General features: G+C 52.0%; 3 protein-coding genes across 3 annotated transcripts; 1 reads left to right on the top strand and 2 right to left on the bottom strand.

Annotated features, from left to right (window-relative positions):
* Window positions 1-806: 806 nt before the first annotated feature.
* CAPS (calcyphosine) lies at window positions 807-4,871 on the bottom strand. The gene is made up of 4 exons (XM_080989285.1): window positions 4,188-4,871; window positions 3,536-3,713; window positions 2,291-2,500; window positions 807-1,035 (listed from the first exon to the last, which is right to left on the bottom strand). The coding sequence occupies exons 1-4, from the start codon at window positions 4,262-4,264 to the stop codon at window positions 934-936; spliced, it is 567 nt and encodes a 188-aa protein (XP_080845411.1). The 5' UTR covers window positions 4,265-4,871; the 3' UTR covers window positions 807-933.
* A 1,671-nt stretch (window positions 4,872-6,542) lies between these two features.
* Window positions 6,543-10,864, bottom strand: VMAC (vimentin type intermediate filament associated coiled-coil protein; the record flags this gene model as incomplete). Its single annotated transcript, XM_080988666.1, has 2 exons — window positions 6,543-8,656; window positions 10,644-10,864. The coding sequence occupies 2 exons, from the start codon at window positions 10,862-10,864 to the stop codon at window positions 8,326-8,328; spliced, it is 552 nt and encodes a 183-aa protein (XP_080844792.1). The 3' UTR covers window positions 6,543-8,325.
* A 327-nt stretch (window positions 10,865-11,191) lies between these two features.
* Window positions 11,192-16,765, top strand: NDUFA11 (NADH:ubiquinone oxidoreductase subunit A11). The gene is made up of 4 exons (XM_080989301.1): window positions 11,192-11,348; window positions 12,978-13,070; window positions 13,668-13,790; window positions 16,463-16,765. Exons 1-4 carry the CDS (start codon window positions 11,267-11,269, stop codon window positions 16,573-16,575), a joined length of 411 nt encoding a protein of 136 aa, XP_080845427.1. The 5' UTR covers window positions 11,192-11,266; the 3' UTR covers window positions 16,576-16,765.
* The last annotated feature ends 2,363 nt before the right edge of the window (window positions 16,766-19,128 follow it).

Genomic DNA, 19,128 nt, shown 5'->3' on the forward strand with positions numbered 1-19,128 from the left:
AGCAATGCCCAGAAGGCCAAAGGGTCTCTTGCCCCTCGAGCCGAGGCAGCCCCATCTCCTGTCCCCCCTGGCAGGACGGCTCCTCCAGCGCAGGCCGTTTCTGCCTCTGCAAAGTGCGACAACTTTTCCGACTCTTTATTTTTACCGGAGAAAATTGGGTGGGGAAATCTGGTCCTCGGCGTGAGAGAGAGACTCGCAAGATGTGCTTTTACGCAGGCGTGGCAAGGGGGCTGAGGGCTCCCCTGTTTGGGTCTCGCATGTGCGAAAAGGTTCGCAAGAAGGCAGCACTTGAATGGTTCCAGTGGTTAACGTTGCATTGAATGTGTTTAAACAGTTTTCCTCCCAGAGAGTTCATCCTTTCAGGGGGGGCAGAAAGAAATTATACACACATATATATATCTGGCAGCTATTTATGGATGTGGTTTGGAGCCGGACACAGGTCACTTGTGGCAAAAGAAGAGGAGAGGGTGGATGGGAAGATGGAATTTTTAAAATAATTTCTCGTCTCTTGTTTCCTGTGCATACTTTAGCCGGTCAGAAAACACCCGTTTTTTTCCCCTTTTCTGTCCCCCCTCCCTGGCCCTGCATTTTATTATGGCCCCCTTATTCCTCTCCCCAGGGATGGAGGAAGGTTGGCTGGGCCAGAGACAAGGCTGCTGCGTTGAAACTTTCCCCTTCCTTCCCCCCCATTTTCAACGCTCCCCCCTGGCGCCTGCCCACTTCGAGCCCAGCTAGTGAAAAGTTGGGAAAAAAGCAAAATATGATTTCCCCCCCCAAAAAAAGCAAAAGACTCAGACAACGCCCCCTGTGTTTTGGAAGATTTCTGTACAATTGTCATATCAGATGTATTTGGGAATTACATTAAAAAAAAAAGAGACAAAACTTGTAACGATCAGTCCTTGCTTGCTTGGCTGGGTTTTTCTTCCCTTCTCGCTAAATCTTCCAGGCGGCTTTCACCATGCCCACGAAATAGTCGTCGCTGTCAATGGAGGCGCTGACTGCGCTGTAGTAGTTCAGGAACTCCTCGGCCGTCACCTGCGGGTACAGAAAGTCTGACGGGTCTGCTGCCTATTCGACACGCACCACCCTCACGACCATTTATTCCTGCCTTGCCGGGGGTCAGACTACAGGACCCTCAGGGATCCCATCCAACTCTGCAGTTCTCGGATTCTAGGGTCGTCGTTATGTAAGTACTAACCAAAGCTGTATGCGTAAAAAGACAAGGTGAAAACCAACTAGGTTTTTTTTTCCAGGCAGGGCAAATATCTGTGGCCTTCCCCTAATTTATTATTTCTGTTCTTAATAACCTGTCCAGCTAACTGGGTTTCCCCAGCCACTCTGGGCAGCTCGCAACAGAATATTAAAGGCAAAATAAAACATCAAACGTTAAAAACTTCCCTAAACAGGGCTGCCTTCAGATGTCTTCTAAAAGTCAGGTGGTTTATTGCCTTGATGGGAAGGGCATTCCACAGGGTGGGAGCCACCACCGAGAAGGCCCTCTGCCTGGTTCCCTGCAACCTTGCTTCTCGCAGGGAGGGAACCGACAGAAGGCCCTCGGGAGATGGACCCCGGTGTCCGGGGTGGAGATGCTCCTTCAGGTCTACTGGGCCATTCAGGGCTTTCAAGGTCAGCACCAACCCTTTAAATTGTGCTTGGAAACATCCTGGGAGCCAATGTAGATCTTTCAGGACTGGTGTTATGTGGTCTCCACTCCCAGTCCCCAGTCTGGCTGCCGCATTCTGGGTTAGTTGTAGTTTCCGGGTCACCTTCAAAGGCAGCCCCACATACAGCGCATTGCAGTAGTCCAAGCGGGAGATAACCAGAGCATGCCCCACTCTGGCCAGACAGTCTGTGGGCAGGGAGGGTCTCATCCTGCATACCAGATGGATCATTTATTCCTGCATTGCCGGGGGTCAGACTAAAGGACCCTCAGGGGCCCGTTGGGCTCTGCAGTTCTAGGATTCTAGTAATTATATAAGCTTTTATACCTCCTTTCAGCCATAGATCTCAGGGCGCTTCTCGGCATAAGGTGAAAACCAGCCAGGTTTTTATGTCCAGGCAGAGCGATCTGTGGCCCCTGGGCTTTGGGATCCCCAGGGACCAGCATGGGCAATGGTTAGCGATGCGGGTGGGAGGAGCGGCAGCCAAAACGGCAGGTTACTCCATCCCAAAGGACCTGAGAAGAGCTGTGCTGGATCAGACCAGCGGCCCATCGAGCCCCCCGCCGGGGAAAAGCTTCCCACAGTGCCAGGGGTTGGACTAGATGACCTTGGGTGTCCCTTCCTCTCACCTTCCCGTCCTTATCGTCCGGGGAGTCAAAGCTGTCCAGGAAAGAACGGAAGACCTGCTCCTCCGTCCACTCGCCGCTCTTGAACTTGGGGTGGGAGCGGCCGTTGTAGACCCCGCGGAGGTCCTCCACCGTCACCAGGCCATCGCCCGTCCGGTCCAGTTTTTGGAAGGCCTGGCGGATGACTTCCTTCCTGGCTTCAGACATGGGGGGCTGGGAGGAGAAGCAGAGAGAGAGAGAGAGAGAGAGAGAGAGAGAGAGGCAAGGTGGCGGTTCCAGGTGTCTGTTTATCAATGGCGAATGCTCAGTCGAGCCTCCGAAGCCAGGAGCAGTCTACCCTCAGTGCCAGTTACTAAGGGGGTTTTACAAAGGAAAAATAGATTGCAAAAATAGATGACCTCTAAACTATCACAGGCAACACGCAGCTAATGAGAACATTAGCAATGTGTGTGGATGGATTGATAGATGGATAGATGGATGGATGATGGATGCAGGTACCAAATTAGAACAAGTAGTCAAATAATATCACAAAGGCAAACAAGCCTTTCAACAGTCACAACCCAGTAACCTTGCGATAGTAGAAGCTCCAAGCTTAGAAATTCTTAAACAGAAAGTATGCAATAGAATCACAGAGAAGGAGAGTCTATCGTTGTTGCGTGAACGGAATTGGGTATTAGTTACTAATATTCTGATTAGCCGCATGTTGCCCGTGATTGTTTAAAGTTGCAAGGCGGAGGCAACGTGGATGGGTGGCGGGGAAGTATAAAGGAGGTTTTGCGACCTTTTTAGTTCAAGGAAAACGGGGGTAATGGGATGCAGGCTTTATAAAAAAGAAAACTCTCGTAATACAAGTAGAATTCGTGGGCATAAACCGAAGCTGAGCATTGGGAAATTTGGGATGGATAAAAGGAAGAACGTCTTCATGGAGTGCAGAGTTACACAGCGGAACTCTCTGCCACAGGAGACAGGGACGAGCACCAAGTTTGGAAAGAGGGTCAGACAACTTTACGGAGGAGGGTGCCGCTTCTAAGCTCTCCTGCCACAGCGGACCGGGTGCTTCTGAATTTATTTATTTGCATCGTATACCACCTTTCATCATGAAATCCCAGGGCGGTTCAAAGAATGAAACGCAAGGATTAAAACAAGCAGGGCCCGTTGCAGAGAGTTTCTGCTGCTGCAGCATCGAAATGGCACCTCCATGGATGGAGGCAGTCTACATTAGAACGGCGAGGAACAAGACTCTCTCACCCGCAAGGCCTCCAGGAATTCGTCAAAGTCCAGCGTGCCGCTCCGGTTCTTGTCGCAGAAGGCGAAAATCTCCTGCGCTTCGGACCGTTCCAGGGGGACCCCTGCGTCGCGGAGCCCCTGCACAAATTCCTCCAGATCCAAAGTTTTGCTCCGGTCGTCATCCATGACCCGGAAAAACCTGCAAGAATAGAAAAGGAAGGTTTTGCTTTCCGTGAGATAATTTGTTTTACTTATTTTATATATTCCGCTGGAGTGCAGAAAGAAAATTGACAAACCTCAAAGTGGTCTACAGGAAGGATGAAACTGTAAACTTGCCAGCGAAAACAGCTGTTTAAAACGTTTGCAATTAAATTTAAATTGTGATGCTGGGGGGGGGGGGAGCAATTGAAACACATGCCAAGACGTCTGGACAAGATAACAAAATGGTTTTCAGCAGTGCTTTTGCGGGGGACATGGGTACACACACCCCTAAAAATTTTGTGCATCATTTGTCTATTTACGGTGTTTATTTCCCCCGATTTGAACTATAAAATGGTGTTTTTCTTGAGTCAAAATGAGAGTACCCCTAAACACTTTTTTAGGGAGGAAACGCTCTGGTATTCAGCAAGAAATGAGTAACGGCTGTCAGACAGAACAAATGTCCTTTACGTACCTGGCCAGCCCCTTAATCCCCGAGGCCCCTCTTTCCAGACACTTGGCCCGGAGTTTCACGATGGCACCCGTCTCCATTTTGACCTCTGCGCCGGGGAATCTGCGAAGGGAAAAAGACACCCAGGGTGGATCGGGCCCCTCGCCCTCTTCCCTGTCGCCCTGCTCAAATGTGTTGTAATGAATGAACCCAATGTTCAGTCATTGTGGGCCCACCAAATTTTCTGGCATAATCAGTTGGGAGGGGACCCCAAGGGTCATCCAGCCCAACCCCCTGCAATGCTCGGGAGCAAATGGTCCCCAAAACACCTTCGCTGCCATCAGCTGTGGTCAAGGTGCTGTCTAGGAGGCCTGAGTATTTAAGAATACCGTGGTCCCTTGGTTTTCAGACTTAATCCGCTCCAGAAGTCCATTCCAAAACCGAGGCGCACTGCTTTCCCATAGAAAGGAATGCAAAACGGATTAATCCGTTCCAGACTTTTAAAAGCAACCCCTAAAACTGCAATTTAACGTGAATTTTACTATCTAACGAGACCATCAATCCATAAAACGAAAGCAAGAATCAATGTGCTGTACTATAAACAAGGCAGTATTGTAGATAAAAATTAAAAGAGAATTTGGCCCCCCCCTGGAGCCTCCAGGATGTTGGGAGACTCCCGTCCGCCGGCTCCCTCCTTCCCAAACCACGTCTGCCTTCCTTCGCCGCTCTTGGCTCCGCTCCTCTGAAATCCGTCTCGGACCACGACCCGGAATTGCCTCTTGGACGGGGCTCAACCTCGCCTTGGTTTTGCAACCTCCACTTAAATCTCCCTCCTTGGCTCCTTGGGGAATTAAATTCCAGACTTCCCTCAGCTGAGATCGAACCGGCCAGAGCATCCCAAGACCCAGGGGAGACGGGAGGACGTTGCAAAAGGCCTCTGGCCTCGTACAGAGTGCTCTCCTGGACGTTGCTGCCAGGATGAGGCAAAACCCTGCTCCCAACATGCAGGGTGAAGTAATAAAACCCCTTTAATTTCCATGGGACTATTAGGAGCAGTTTAGAGAAAGCCGTTAAAAGGACATTATTATTGTTTCTTTGCAAAACCTCCTACCTGGGTGTTTCCTCTTCTGCTTCCTGGTGGCGTCTGAGCTCTGCCTGGCAAACTTCCTTGCACGGAGCTGGCGGCGATCCTGAGTTTGCTGGCAGACGTCTCCATAGCAATATCCCCCGGTTGCCAGGAGGTGCCTTCAGGGCTGGGCTGGCAGCCCAAGGGAAGGCCTGGCAGGCAGGCACGGCAATTGGCAGAGCAAGGGAGTCCAGCCTGCCACGTAAAAAAATAAAGTAAAATAACAGTGTGCCACGTCGGGTTGGGAGCCCTCAAGGATCCTGGTGGCTCTTGCAGGGCCAGGGAAAAATAATAATTTGTGGGGTGGCACAGAAGGGGCAACGTGCAATTTCAAGGTGGGCACCTTGAGCTCCATGCATTGCACAGGGTTGATCTACATGACCCCTGGGGGGGCATTCAACTCAGTGGTGTAGCGTTGGAAAGTGTTGGTCACTTCTCCTACCTGGGCAGTTATCTTTCTACAAGGGCCGACATTGATGCCAAAATCCAGCACGGCCTGAACTCTGTGAGGGTTTTCTCCTGATTGAAGTGCAGAGTGTTTGAGGACCAGGACATTCACAGGGAAACCAAAATGCTTGTTTACAAAGCTAGTGTACTTCCAACCTTACTGTATGCTTGTGAAACATGAACCACTTACAAACGCCATCTCCATCTTCTCAAAAGAGTCCATCAATGGTGTCTCCGAAAAAATTTACACATCACTTGGGAAGACAGGTGAACTAATACCAGTGTACTGGAGGAAGCAAAGATCACCATTGCCAAAGTGATGATTCTTCAACATCAACTTTGTTGGACTGGTCGTGTTGTGCGGATGCCTGATTATCGCCTTCCAAAGCAACTCCTCTATTCTGAACTTTAAAATGGAAAGCGTAATGTTGGCGGTCAACAAAATAGGTTCAAAGACTCTCTCAAGGCAAATCTTAAAAAATGGAGTATAAACACCGACAAGTGGGAAACACTGGTCTGCGAGTGCCCCAGTTGGAGAACAGCCTTTCCCAAAGGTGTTATGTGATATATTTGAAGATGGCTCTCCTATCTCCTCCCAGCTCCTTCAACCATTCCTCTGGCTTGGTTTCCAGACCTTCGATTTGGGGGCAGCACTCGGGGACTGTGGCAAAAGAAGCCCCCCCCCCCCGTTGACCAGTGGCACAGACACCCCCAAACAGCTGGGTGCTTTTTGCTCGAGGAAAAAACCCCACTTCGCACCTGAAAACGAGACTGATTTGGCTAGGAACAAAGACAAAGCACACAGATTCCGAGTATAGCAAAATAGGTTTATTATTGGCTCTAGTGGAGGAGGAACGGTTTTAAATAGAGGTTTCCGGTGTAACAAAATCCCCCAGTTATAGGCACTTGAAGGTGAAGCCAGGAGCAAGGTTGACCCGTGAATATGGTAACAGTCGTGGGGCGGAAATGAGACTGATTCTGCGCTCATAATTCCTTAAGAACACAGTCTGTCTCTCAAGCTGTGGATTGATGGGTAAGTCAAGGAAATGGGTACAAAAAAACAGAAATGGAGGCATAAAAGGAAGTTGGAAGGGGCAACCAGTGGTCATCTAGCCCAACCCCCTGGGCACTGCAGGAATGGAAGTGAAAGAATCCCTGACAGATGGCCAAGGGAAGAGAATCTGCAACCATCCAAGTCAGTATTGCCAGCACGGACCGGCAGCAGAACGCCGGGAGCCCTTGAGGTCCTTAAAAAAACGAAGCAGGAGGCTAGTCCTCATTGTTCGGAACCGAAGGGCCGATTGAAAGCCCTTCTTTCCTGTTAAGACACGTCGTTGGGGGAAAAGGAACATTATCTCCCATTAATGTGAATAGGAATCTAGAATGCTGCACTGATACCAGACGCCTTGCACAAACTTGAAAAACAAGTTTCCAGATCTCATGGTCTCGCTGGTTCAAATCGGGACATGTAAAATGGCCTTGCATTGAGTTGGAAGGGGCTGAGCCTGGGACGTTCTGCACGCAGGGCACGCGCTCCCAGCACCCTCTTTTTAAAACTAAAACCAAGCTTCCAGACCTCATGGTTCCCAATGAAGGCTGCGAGAGGAACCTAAGAAACTAGCTTTCTCCAGTCCTTTTTAAGCAGGCACCCTGGGCTCCTTCTGCATGCCAGGCAGGTGTTCTGACCCTCTTGCTGGGGCTTGCTCCCTGCACTTAGCTGAGGTAGAGGGGTGGGGGGGAAAGAGCTGACGCAGGGACCCCCACCCAGTCCAGGAAAATCGGCGCACAGCAAGATCAGATTCCTGTATTTCTGGGTCGGAATAGCTCATGAGACTCTCGGGGTTGCGAGTTCGAGTGCGTCGCAGGGGGTTGGACTAGATGACCCCACCTGGGGCTCCCTTCCGAACCGCAGATCGGCAAGATTCCTCCAGACGAGTTGACGCAGAGAGGGGAAGCCACAGTCAGTCCCAGATTGAATTCCACAGGAGACCTTCCCTTTAAAATATTTGGTGCTGGTGGTGCGAAATCAACATCACACCCGCCCCCCGTCCCCCCATCTCCATCCAGAGCACCCCAGAATTATTGCGCTCTGCCCCTCGTGAGTCGCGGCTGCTGAGAAATACACAAAAGCGACCCGGTTAACCTGCGGAACTCGCTGCCACAGGAGAGACCCCGCAGTCTGGATGGCTTCAAACAGAGGACAGGGCAAATCCCTGGAAGGGGAGAAGAGGGCTATCTATATGGCTCCTAAGCCAGGAACGACTCTGCTCTGCTTCTGGGGCCAGAGGCAGCGACGCTTCTTAATCGCCAGCATTCGCACTCGGATCCGGGCTTCCCAACCTGTGAGAACAGGCTGCAAGATGGGTCCCCTGTTTGGCCTGATCCTGCAGGCTTCCCCAAACCCCCCGCTTTCCAGGAACGCTCATTCAGCTGCCATCAAAGAGAGAAGTCAAGTCGCTAGTCCTCAAGCAAATTGTCCTGAGGGCGAACTGGTGATGCCAGGAGGGGGCAAATAATTCCAAAATGTCTGCCTTCAACATGGGCCGCCGCCACCAACTCCGGACCCCCAACAGCGACTCGCACCCGCGCTCAGACCGTCGTCCCAAAAAGCGCCATGTCCGAATCCTGGGGGTCGCTGCCCAGGGAGAAGTCCCTGGCGCCGTCCGGGACGCAGTTCGAGTCCGGCAAGAGGCCGCTGGAGTCCGGGGAGGTGTCTCCGCTGTCGGGCCCCAGCCTCTCCCCTTCGGCCATCTGGGCCAGGAGGGTGTCCAGCACGGGCCGGCAGCGGCAGATCTCGCCCAGCAGGCGGCTGCGGTGGCGGAGGCGCAGGATCAGGCCGTCCTTCTCCCGGATGAGGCCCAGGAGCTCCTGCACACGGTCTTCGGACGAGCGGAGCTGCTCCTCCAGGGCGGCGATTTCCCTTCAGAAAGGAGGAGAGAAAGCGGCAGTGAGGTTGGGCGGGGCGGGGATGAAGGCGCTAGTCCTCAACGTTTCCTCTTCAAAACGCGAGAGGCTCAGGCTGCCGGTCCTCTTTCCTCCCACCCCGCCTCTCTCTCGAAAAAGGGGGCAAGTGTTTCCCAAAGGGGAGCCTTCCGACAGCCCCCCATTTTGGGGGGAGGGAGAAGAGAAAGGAAGGGACACTGTCTTGTTTTGGAAAAGGGAAACAGAGGGAGACTCAAGGCGCTAGTCCCCAGCTCCAGCTCCCTGCTCCTTCCCGCCTCCTCTGCCCCAGGCACTAGTCCTCACTGCCCTTCAGCTTGGCTCCTTTACCCCTCAAGGCGCTAGCCCTCATGGCTGGCTGCCTACCTGCCCTGCCTCTCCTCCTCCTTCTCAGCCCAAGGTGCTAGTCCTCAGAACCCTTCCTATCGGCTCCTTTACTCCCCAAGGCACTAGTCCTCAAAGTCCATCTCCCTGCCAAGGCGCTGGTCCTCATGGCCCTGACCCTTGGATTCTTTACCTGCCAAGGCGCTAGTCATTCCTCTTTCCTCCTTCCCCCACTAAAGTGTGAGTCCTCACGACCCTTCCACTCTGGTCCTTTACCTGCCAAGGCGCTAGTCCTCAAGATCCATCTCCCTGCTCCTTCCCCTTTCCTCCTCCTCTGCCCAAGGCGCTAGTCCTCACGACCCTTCCACTCTGGTCTTTTTCTCCCCAAGGCGCACTGGTCCTCCTGATCCATCTCCCTACCATTCTCCTTTCCCCCTCCTCTGTGCAAGGTGCTAGTCCTCATGGTCCTCCAACTCTAGTCTTTTACCCACCAAGGCGCTAGTCCTCATGATCCATCTCCTTGCCATTCCCCATTCTTCCTCCTCTGCCCCAGGCTCTGGTCCTCATGGCCCTGACCCTTGGCTCCTTTACTGCCCAAGGCACTAGTCCTCATAATCCATCTCCCTGCCCTTCTTCTCCTTCCCCCGCCAAGGTGCTAGTCCTCACGGCTGCCTACCTGCCCTGCCTCTTTCCTCCTCCTCTGCCCAAGGTGCTAGTCCTCCAGGTCCATCTTCCTGTCATTCCTCTTTCCTCCTTCCCCCACTAAGGCGCTAGTCTTCAGGACCCTTTCACTCTGGTCCTTTACCTGCCAAGATGCTGGTTCTCAAGGTCCATCTCCCTGCTCCTTCACCTTTTCTTCTTCTCCACCCAAAACACTAGTCCTCCAGGTCCATCTCCCTGCCAAGGCGCTAGTCCTCATGGCCCTTCCCATCGGCTCCTTTACACCCCAAGATGCTAGTCCTCAAGATCCATCTCCCTACCCATCCCCTTTCCTCCTCCTCCTCTACTCAAGGCGCTGGTCCACATGCCCCTTCAACTCTGGTCTTCTAACCTGCAAGGCGCTAGTCCTCAAGGTCCATCTCCCTGCTGCTTCCTCTTTCCTCCTCATCTGCCCAAGGCGCTAGTCCTCAAAGTCCATCTCCCTGCCAAGGCGCTGGTCCTCATGGCCCTGACCCTTGGATTCTTTACCTGCCAAGGCGCTAGTCATTCCTCTTTCCTCCTTCCCCCACTAAAGTGCGAGTCCTCACGACCCTTCCACTCTGGTCCTTTACCTGCCAAGGCGCTAGTCCTCAAGGTCCATCTCCCTGCTCCTTCACCTTTTCTTCTCCACCCGAAACACTAGTCCTCCAGGTCCATCTCCCTGCCAAGGCGCTAGTCCTCATGACCCTGACCCTTGGCTCCTTTACCCCGCAAGGCGCTAGTCCTCATGATCCATCTCCCTGCCCTTCTCCTCCTTTACCTGCCAAGGCGCTAGTCCTCATGATCCATCTCCCTGGACCTTCCCCTTTTCTCCTCTGCGCAAGGCGCTAGTCCTCATGGCCCTTCAACTCTAGTCTTTTACCCTGCAAGGTGCTAGTCCTCACGGCCCTTCCCATCGGCTCCTTTACACCCCAAGGCGCTAGTCCTCCAGATCCATCTCCTACCTTCCCTTCTGGCGCCCGATCTCCTCCAGGGCCCTCCGGGTCTCGGCGTCCTTCCGGATGAGGCTGCCGGCCTGGCCCCGCACGGTCTCCTCGGCGGCGGCCAGGCGCGCCTCCAGCTCGGCCACGCGCCCGTGCAGCGCCGCCAGGTGCGCGTTCGCCTCCCGGATCTGCACCGGCGTCGGAGGAGAGGAGGAGGCCAGAGCGGCGGGAGAGGACGCCATCGCCCCGAAGACCCGCCCCCAAAGGCCCGCCCCCGGCCAATGGCGCCTCGCCGGAGGGAACGGAGCCCCGCCCGCGGCCTCGGGGAGCCAGTCACGGGCCACGCCGCCGCCGCACGCCCCGCCCATCCACCCGGGCGCGGCCAATGGAGGAGAAGCCACGTCCTGGTCGGGAGGGCGGAAGCGAGGGAGCCGCTCTGAGGCGCAGCCAATGGCCTTCCTCCGAGGGAGGGGAACCTGAGCGCCGCCGGACCAATCAGAAGGGCGAAAGCGTCTTCAGCCCGCCCATCCGCCGGCTTTCATTGGCCGGCCCCTGCATCAGTCCCGCTTTCCGCAGCGCCCATTGGTCCATCGCGTCGCGAGAAGTGAAGCCGCCGGAGTCTCGCGAGACCGGCCGCCGCCAAGATGGCTGACTACTGGGACATCCCTGAGGGCACCGACTGCGGCCGGAAAACGTGGCTCACGACGCGGCTCGGGGCCATTCTCGGTGAGGAGGCGGCGGCTCGGGCGGACGGGGAGGAGGCGCCGGAGGGCGGGGAGCCGCTCGCCCCCCTCCCGGAGCGACTCCGGATTGACTCCGGATTAGCCGCGTTCACACGAACCGGAGCGAGTTTGGCCCCTTCGCTCACGCTTTGCGACGCATGGGGGGGAGGGAGAGAAAGAACCCCGCGAAGCCCACGTCCCCCGGGGGGGTGTCAATTCGGAGTGACTCCGGGTTAGCCCCGTTCACGCCAATGGGAGTGAGGGGAGGATCAGGTTTTGCCCTGAGACAGACGAGAGACTCTGTTCACGCTGGGCAATGCATTCGGGGTAATGTGGGGAAGGAGCACAAATCCTTGGCTCAATTCGGAGTGACTCCAGATTAGCCCCGTTCACGCCAACTGAAGCGCGTGTGGGGGTGGGAACCAGGTTTTGCCCTGAGTCGGACGAGAGGCTCTGTTCATGCTGTGCGATGCATCGGGGGTGATGTGAGGAAGGACACACACACACCCCGGGACAAATCCTTGGCTCAATTCGGAGTGACTCCGGATTCTGCCGCCCTGAAGGGGGCGCCGTTTTGGCGCGGGATGAGAGCCCCTGCTTGCCTTTTGCACAGTCCTTATCCAGGGTCCATTTGAAAGCCATATATAAACTTAAACGTAATCCAGGGTCAATTTAAAGAGCATATAAACTTGAAAGTAATTAAATTTGAGAATAGTAACGAATGAGCTGCGTTAACAGGCTGCAGATGAGTCCTGTTTGCGGCAACCGAGGTCCCGCTGGGGGGGGGGGCGGCTCTGGACTAGCTGCATTCTGGCTCCGGGGTGAATTCAGAGTGACTCCAGATTCCTTTCGTTCACAAGGGTCCGTGTGTATTGAGCCAGGCACACATTCATCTGAGGTTGACTCCAGGCTGAGGAAGCCTGTGGGCCCCCCTATAATTGGTCAGTTGTGGGAAATGTAGAAACTGTAACTTGAAAAAAAGAGGCATTGCACATACTTTTGCAAACCAATAAATCTTTAATTAAAAAAATACATTAATAACAATAAGGAAAGTTTAGCTCCTGATAAAGCCAGACTAACCCAAGAAAACGAGGAAGGCACAGTTCTTTGGGGGGGTCTTAAAAGGAGGACGGGTGGCACATAAAATCCTCTTTTTTCTGTTAGAATTTAAGGGAGGACCAGTTTTTAAAAGCAGCTGAAGGTATATCATATTTCTCTTCAAATAATATTTATTATTTTCAGTAAATAAACATAGTAAGAAAAAGAAAAGATTAACAATAAGAAAGACAAACAAGGTATATTATATTTCTGGCTTGTGGTTTTAGACCCGGGGTCAGCAACCTTTTTCAGCCAGGGGCCGGTCCACCGTCCCTCAGACCTTGTGGGGGGCCGGACTATATATTTTGGGGGGGAAATGAATGAATTCCTATGCCCCACAAATAACCCAAAGATTAATTTGAAATAAAAGGACACATTCTACTCATGTAAAAACACGCTGCTTCCCTGACCGTCCGAGGGCCGGATTGAGAAGGCGTTTGGGCCAGATCCGGCCCCCGGGCCTTAGTTTGCCTATCCATGTTTTAGAAGAATAATAAAGAATGTAAAAATGCAAAATTTTCCTATTTTCCTGCAGGTCTGGTGGGCTCTGCTTACCGCCTCGCCCTGTTCCCGTCCGAAACGGCCCTGGGGGCATTTCAGAGGGCGACCGCCGGAACCGTCACCATGGGTAAGTCCTGCGCGGACTCTGGTCGGCAGCAGCCCAGCCCGCTTGATATTTGGGAGAGGAGAATGAGAAGCTGCGTTTATTCATGTAGGGGTGTAGTTAGCATAAAATCTAAATAATAATAATCGGTGTTTTTTGGGGGTGGACGGTACAGGGCTATGCATACCACAAACATTTTGTGAATCTAACTTTGGCCTCATTGAGGGGCAGTATTTCAATATGAATAGGGCAATTTTTAAAAAAGAAAAATAGGACTGGCGATAATCATTTTATTATTTGTCCCCCACCACCGCAAATAAAGTTCTCCTTATAGCTGGCTGTTCTGTAATTAATCAAACTTCCTTCGTGATCAAACCAGGGCAAGGTCGAACGGAGCAGCTCTCAAACTCCGGGAGCGAAATCTGAACTTTGCGGGGGTGTGGGTGTGGCTGCTGTAGGAATATATATTAGAGCTGCCTTATATAGAGTCTGCTTAGTTCAGTATTGCCAACACTGGCTGGCAGCAGTGACTCTCCCAAGAGGCTCTAACCAGATGAAGTGCTGCTTCTTTCTCTCGATTTCTTCTCTCCCCGCTTGTTTTTTGTTTTTTTGTCTCTGCAGCCACCTTGGGGGCCGTTTTCGGGGTCACCACTTGCCTCAGTGCCCAGCTCCGGGACAACCCAGAGGACCCCAAAAACTATTTCATCGGAGGCTGCGCCTCGGGCGCCATCTGGGGAGCCAGAGGTCGGTCACCTGCCGTCCCGATTCAAATTTGGCCCATTTGGGATAACGCCATGCTTCCCTTTTCGTTCTTGCAATTTCCCCAGAACCCCCCCCCCCCAAAAAAAAACATGCCAGCGTTCCTGTCCATGCAATGGCAGATTCTTAGGAAGGGATCCACCAAAAAAATAAATAAATTGGAACTGGTCTTTGGTCGCTTGGGGGATTTGGGAACTAAAGGAAACCGTTCCGTTCTCCTGCAAATTTCTCGCCGGTAGTAGTAGCAGTAATAATAATAATAATTTATTTATACCCCGCCCATCTGGCTGGGTTTCCCCAGCCACTCTGGGCAGCTTCCAGCAAAATATTAAAACACAATAATTCAGCAGATGTTCAAAGCTTCCCTAAACGGGGCTGCCTTCAGATGTCTTCTAAAAGTCAGATAGTTGTTTATTTCTTTGACATCTGGCGGGAGGGCGTTCCACAGGGCGGAAATGCACCAGAAACCCCATTAATTGGCGCGAAGAGAAATCCCCTGAACGGTTTCTCCTCCCAAGCCCCGATTCCCATGGAAACGCAGATTCCGGAGACTGTAATTGCACTTCTCTGATTAAATGCTTGTTCCGAAAAATTTGGACTCGCCTCCCAAGATTCCTGCTCCATTTCCAAGTCTGTTTCCCCAAATACACTTTGACCCCATATCCTGTTGCAGAAAGGCTCTGTATATTTGGGGAACTTCTGGATTATTATTATTATTATTTATTTAGATGTGCATGTTGCCCTATGCAAATAGCAATGCAGCGAAACCTTGGTTTTCAAACAGCTTAGTTCTCAAACGTTTTGACTCCCAAACGCTGAAAACCCAGAAGTAAATGCTCCCTTTTTCGGAACCCGAACGTCCAATGCAAGAAGCTCTGGCAACCGATCGGAAGCCGCGCCTCTGTCAAAACGGTCTTCTAGAACAGATTGTGTTCGACAGCCAAGGTTTGACTGTATAAGAACACAAAATAAATGATATTTTGAGGTTGAATCCTGATAAGATAGAAGTACTGTTTCTGGGGGACAGGGAGCGGGTGGGTGTCGGTCCTGAATGGGGCAACTGTGCCCCTGAAGGACCAGGTGCGCAGCCTGGGAGTTATTCTGGACTCCCAGCTGTCCATGGAGGCGCAGGTCAATTCTGTGTCCAGGGCGGCTGTCCACCAGCTCCATCTGGTACGCAGGCTGAGACACTACCTGCCTGCAGACTGTCTTGCCAGAGTGGTGCATGCTCTGGTTATCTCCCGCTTGGACTACTGCAATGCGCTCAGTGTGGGGCTCCCTTTGAAGGTGACCGGGAAACTACAACTAATCCAGAATGCGGCAGCTAGACTGGGGACTGGGAGCGGCCGCTGGGACCACATAACACCGGTCCTGAGAGGTCTGCATTGGCTCCCAGGACGTTTCCGAGCTCAATTCAAAGTGTTGGTGCTGACCTTGAAAGCCCTAAACGGCCTCACCCCAGTATACCTGAAGGAGCGTCTCCACCCCCATCGTTCTGCCCGGACACTGAGGTCCAGCTCCAAGGGCCTTCTGGTGGTTCCCTCATTGCGAGAAGTGAGGTTACAGGGAACCAGGCAGAGGGCCTTCTCGGTGGTGGCGCCCTCCCTGTGGAACGCCCTCCCATCAGCTGGCAAAGAGATAAACAATTACCTGACATTCAGAAGACATCTGAAGGCAGCCCTGTTCAGGAAAGTTTTTAATATCTAACGCTGTACTGTTTTTAACACTTGATTGGGAGCCGCCCAGAGTGGCTGGGAAACTCAGCCAGATGGGCGGGGTATAAATAATAAGTTATTGTTATTATTATTATTATTATTATTATTATTATACAAATAAAAGCAAAGATGACCCAATAACCCCACAGCACATTTTAAAGGCCATCGGATGTCAATCAACCCAAGGCCTGGTTAGCTGAAGGTGCGTTGCCAAGGCGCCAGCCTGCAATTCCTTTTCCGTGCCCCTTTCTTCTCTAATTCTCTTTCCAAGGCATCCGAGTTTTTTGGCCCTCCCGCCTCCAGTGGCAGAGCGTTCCGCAATCTGACTACGCTCTGCAGGACGATGGGCCTTCTCTCTCTCTCTCTCCCTCTCTCTCTCTCTCTCTCTCTTTTTGGGGATAACATTTTATTCATTTCCCAAAATAACATAGCAACAAAATAACAACACTACATGAGAAAAAGAAAACATCATAAACAAATTTTAAAACCATCATTTGGCTTGACTTCCCTCCACTCTCCCTCTCGGTTCCACTCTTCAGTGCATGTTTCTGCATGTCCAGGAAACCTTATATTCTTAATGATCCAATTGTGAACCTTCGTCTTGTTACAAGTAACTTTTAAGAGTTCTACTAATGTAAATACCTGTACACAAAGCTTAACCTTGCAGGCATGGCCAAACTCAGCCCGCCAGATGTTTTGGGACTACAATTCCCATCATCCCTGACCCCTGGTCTTCTTAGCTAGGGATGATGGGAGTTGTAGTCCCAAAAGACAATTCCCATCATCCCTGGCCACTGGTCCCGTTAGCTAGGGATGATGGGAGTTGTAGTCCCAAGGCAGCTGGCGGGCCGAGTTTGATTGCATTGAACATTTCTCCCTTTCCCCCCGAATTCAGAGTCCTCTGACGGGCCGCCTCTCACCTCTCCTCTCTCTCCTCTTCAGCCCACAGCTTCGCCACCGGCACTGCGGCCTGCGTGGGCCTGGGCTCGGCCGCCTTCCTGGCCAAAATCGGCAAGAAGGAGGGCTGGCGCTGGCTGGGGCCTCCCGAACTCTGAACCCGGAGCCGCCCTCTCCGTCCTCCGAGCGAGGCGCACGATCGCCATCCACCACGTCCCGGGGCGTGGACCGCGGGGCAGACAAGGACTTTATTGGGAAACCCCTGAAAACCCGGCGCCGTGGGCCGGCCGTCCCGTGGGAATCTTGCCCTGCAAATAAAAGCGTTGGCCGTTTGCGGTCCCTGCAAAATTCCTCTTTGTGACTTCCTCTTACAATGTGTCTTAAAACACATTGGGTTGCTGTTTTTTCCCATTTTCTCATTTTACAGAATTTTTTATTTTTAATAATATTCAGTTTCCCATTTTAGCAATCCAGCAAAAACCACATTTAAACATTCCAAATTATGACACAATTTAAAAAAGCCAAATTATATATCTTTGGGTGCCTTCCTGTGCTCTGAAGATTGGGGTGTGATGATCTAATATTATACTGCATTCCTTAATGAGTCCAAATAGCCATTTTACAAAATCATAACAATATAAATTTGCTCGGCCAATTTGGAATACCGAAACTCAGTGCTTTTTTTCCCTTTGGAAAATGTTCAGAGGTACTCTCATTTTGACCCGAGAGAATCACCAGTAAATGGGAAAAATAAAAGTAAATGGACAAAAGTACAAATGATTCACAAAATGTTTAGGGGTATGTGTCCCCCCAGAAAAACAGCACTGCCAGAACTTCATATCTCCCCCTTCCTGCGGTTCCTTATCTTGTAGATTTTTCCACCGCGTATCCGATTTAAATATATTGGTTATTTTATCCTTGAAAATCTATTTAAATTATCTCACTGTGCGTTTTTATCTCTGTCCTGCGGTTAAAATACTTCATAAAAAGAGGATGTTCCAAACGTCCGAAGGCCTACAGTTTCACGGTCCCATATGGGTGGGGTATTATTATTATTATTATTATTATTTCCCCCCTCTCAAGAGCGTTGTTCAGATTGTGTGACCCCCTATAGGTGGGGAAATGACACGGTAGAGAAGCTGCTGCAATGAGAGAGCATATTTAGAAAGAGCAGCAACCAAGGAAAACTGCATGGGAAGTCGATTAAAGGAAAGTATAAATTACTATGGAAATTTTTGTGGAAATTGAATAAAACATTATAAAAGAGAGGGGAAATAGCAGGGTAAAATTCAAAACAGGAGCAGTGCATTTATTCAAAATCCAGACCCTTGGTCCTTGTGGCTCCATATTGCCCACACGGGCCGGCAGCATCTCAGGGTTCAAGGCCTTTTTCCTGAGTTCTGCCCAGGTCAAACGTCTTCTGTTTCGCTCTTCAAGGAAGACCCACAGCTCTGCCGTAGAAGAAGTTTGACCTGGGCAGAGCTTGGGGAAAAGACCTCGAACCCTAAGGAGCTGCTGCCGGCCTGTGTGGGCAATATGGAGCTACAAGGACCAAGGGTCTGGCTTCTTTTAGACCAGCGGTTTGAAAAACTCTCCCATTGATGGAGGGCAATTTGAATAGGAAGCTGCCAGGCTTGCGCGAGTGCCGATCTCAGAACTGCAGCCCCACACTGACCGGCAGCAGCTGCTCTCCAGGGTTTCAGATTTGGGGGGGGGGGATTTTCAGCCCTACCTGGAAAGGGGTTCAACCTCCTGGGGGGCTCTAACCACCTTTCCCTCGCCTAGAATAAAGGCTTCCCTCCCACCCCCTTGGTGGTTTTCTTCGAAAGGGGTAGACTGCTCCTGCACCAGGAGGCTCTATTCCACTCTTTGCGGAGCGCAGACCCCGGATGGGGCGCAAACACCCCCCAAAGCCTCTCTGTCTCCCCACATCGTGCCCCACACCGTCCTTGAACCCCAACGGTGCCTCTTCCCCCCTGGCTGGAGGATGGAGAAGCTGCTGCAAATCTACCTACATACTGTATTTTTCTGTGTAGAAGATATATTTCCCCCCGTTTTTTAAGTTTAAAACTGGGGGGTCTTGTGCACGGACTGTGGCGATTATTTTTATAAATATAATTTTTATTTTATATATAATTATTTCATATATAATTATTTTATACATAATGTTTATTTCTTAATTTTGGGCTCAAAAAATACACAGGAAAATACTTGCGATATAAGTATAATTTATGTGTATTTCTTAATTTTGGGCTCCAAAAATATGGGAAAATATGGTCCTTGCGAGGTAGAGAGGCGGCTGCGGACCCCCAGGCCCCTTTGCGACAGGATCGCCCCCCTCCCAGGCCTTCGCCCCCCCCATGCTCCGCTCACTGCACCCCACTGCCCGTGGTGCCCAAAAGTGGGGGAAACCACATCTGCATTCGCTCTGCCTACCCCTGGCATGCGCCCCCCAGGCTAAAAAGGGCTCCCCCACCCCAGACAATCGGGGCTGGAGGGGAATGCGGCCCCCGCCTGCCTCTGCCCTAGATGCCCGCCTTGCCGTGCGCCAATTAAATCTTTTAATAGCCCCTCCGAGGCCCCGGGTGCGGATTCAGTGACACAGTTCTGGCCCCCCCTCTCTTGGCACCGGGAACGGGGCTGCCCCACGGCCAGGGCACGTGAATCCAGGAGGGCCGGGGCGCCAGAGGAGGTGCCCCCTTTTCTGCCCG

This window comes from Podarcis pityusensis, assembly GCF_964106645.2.
Source record: "Podarcis pityusensis genome assembly, chromosome: 18".
NCBI lineage: Eukaryota > Metazoa > Chordata > Lepidosauria > Squamata > Lacertidae > Podarcis > Podarcis pityusensis.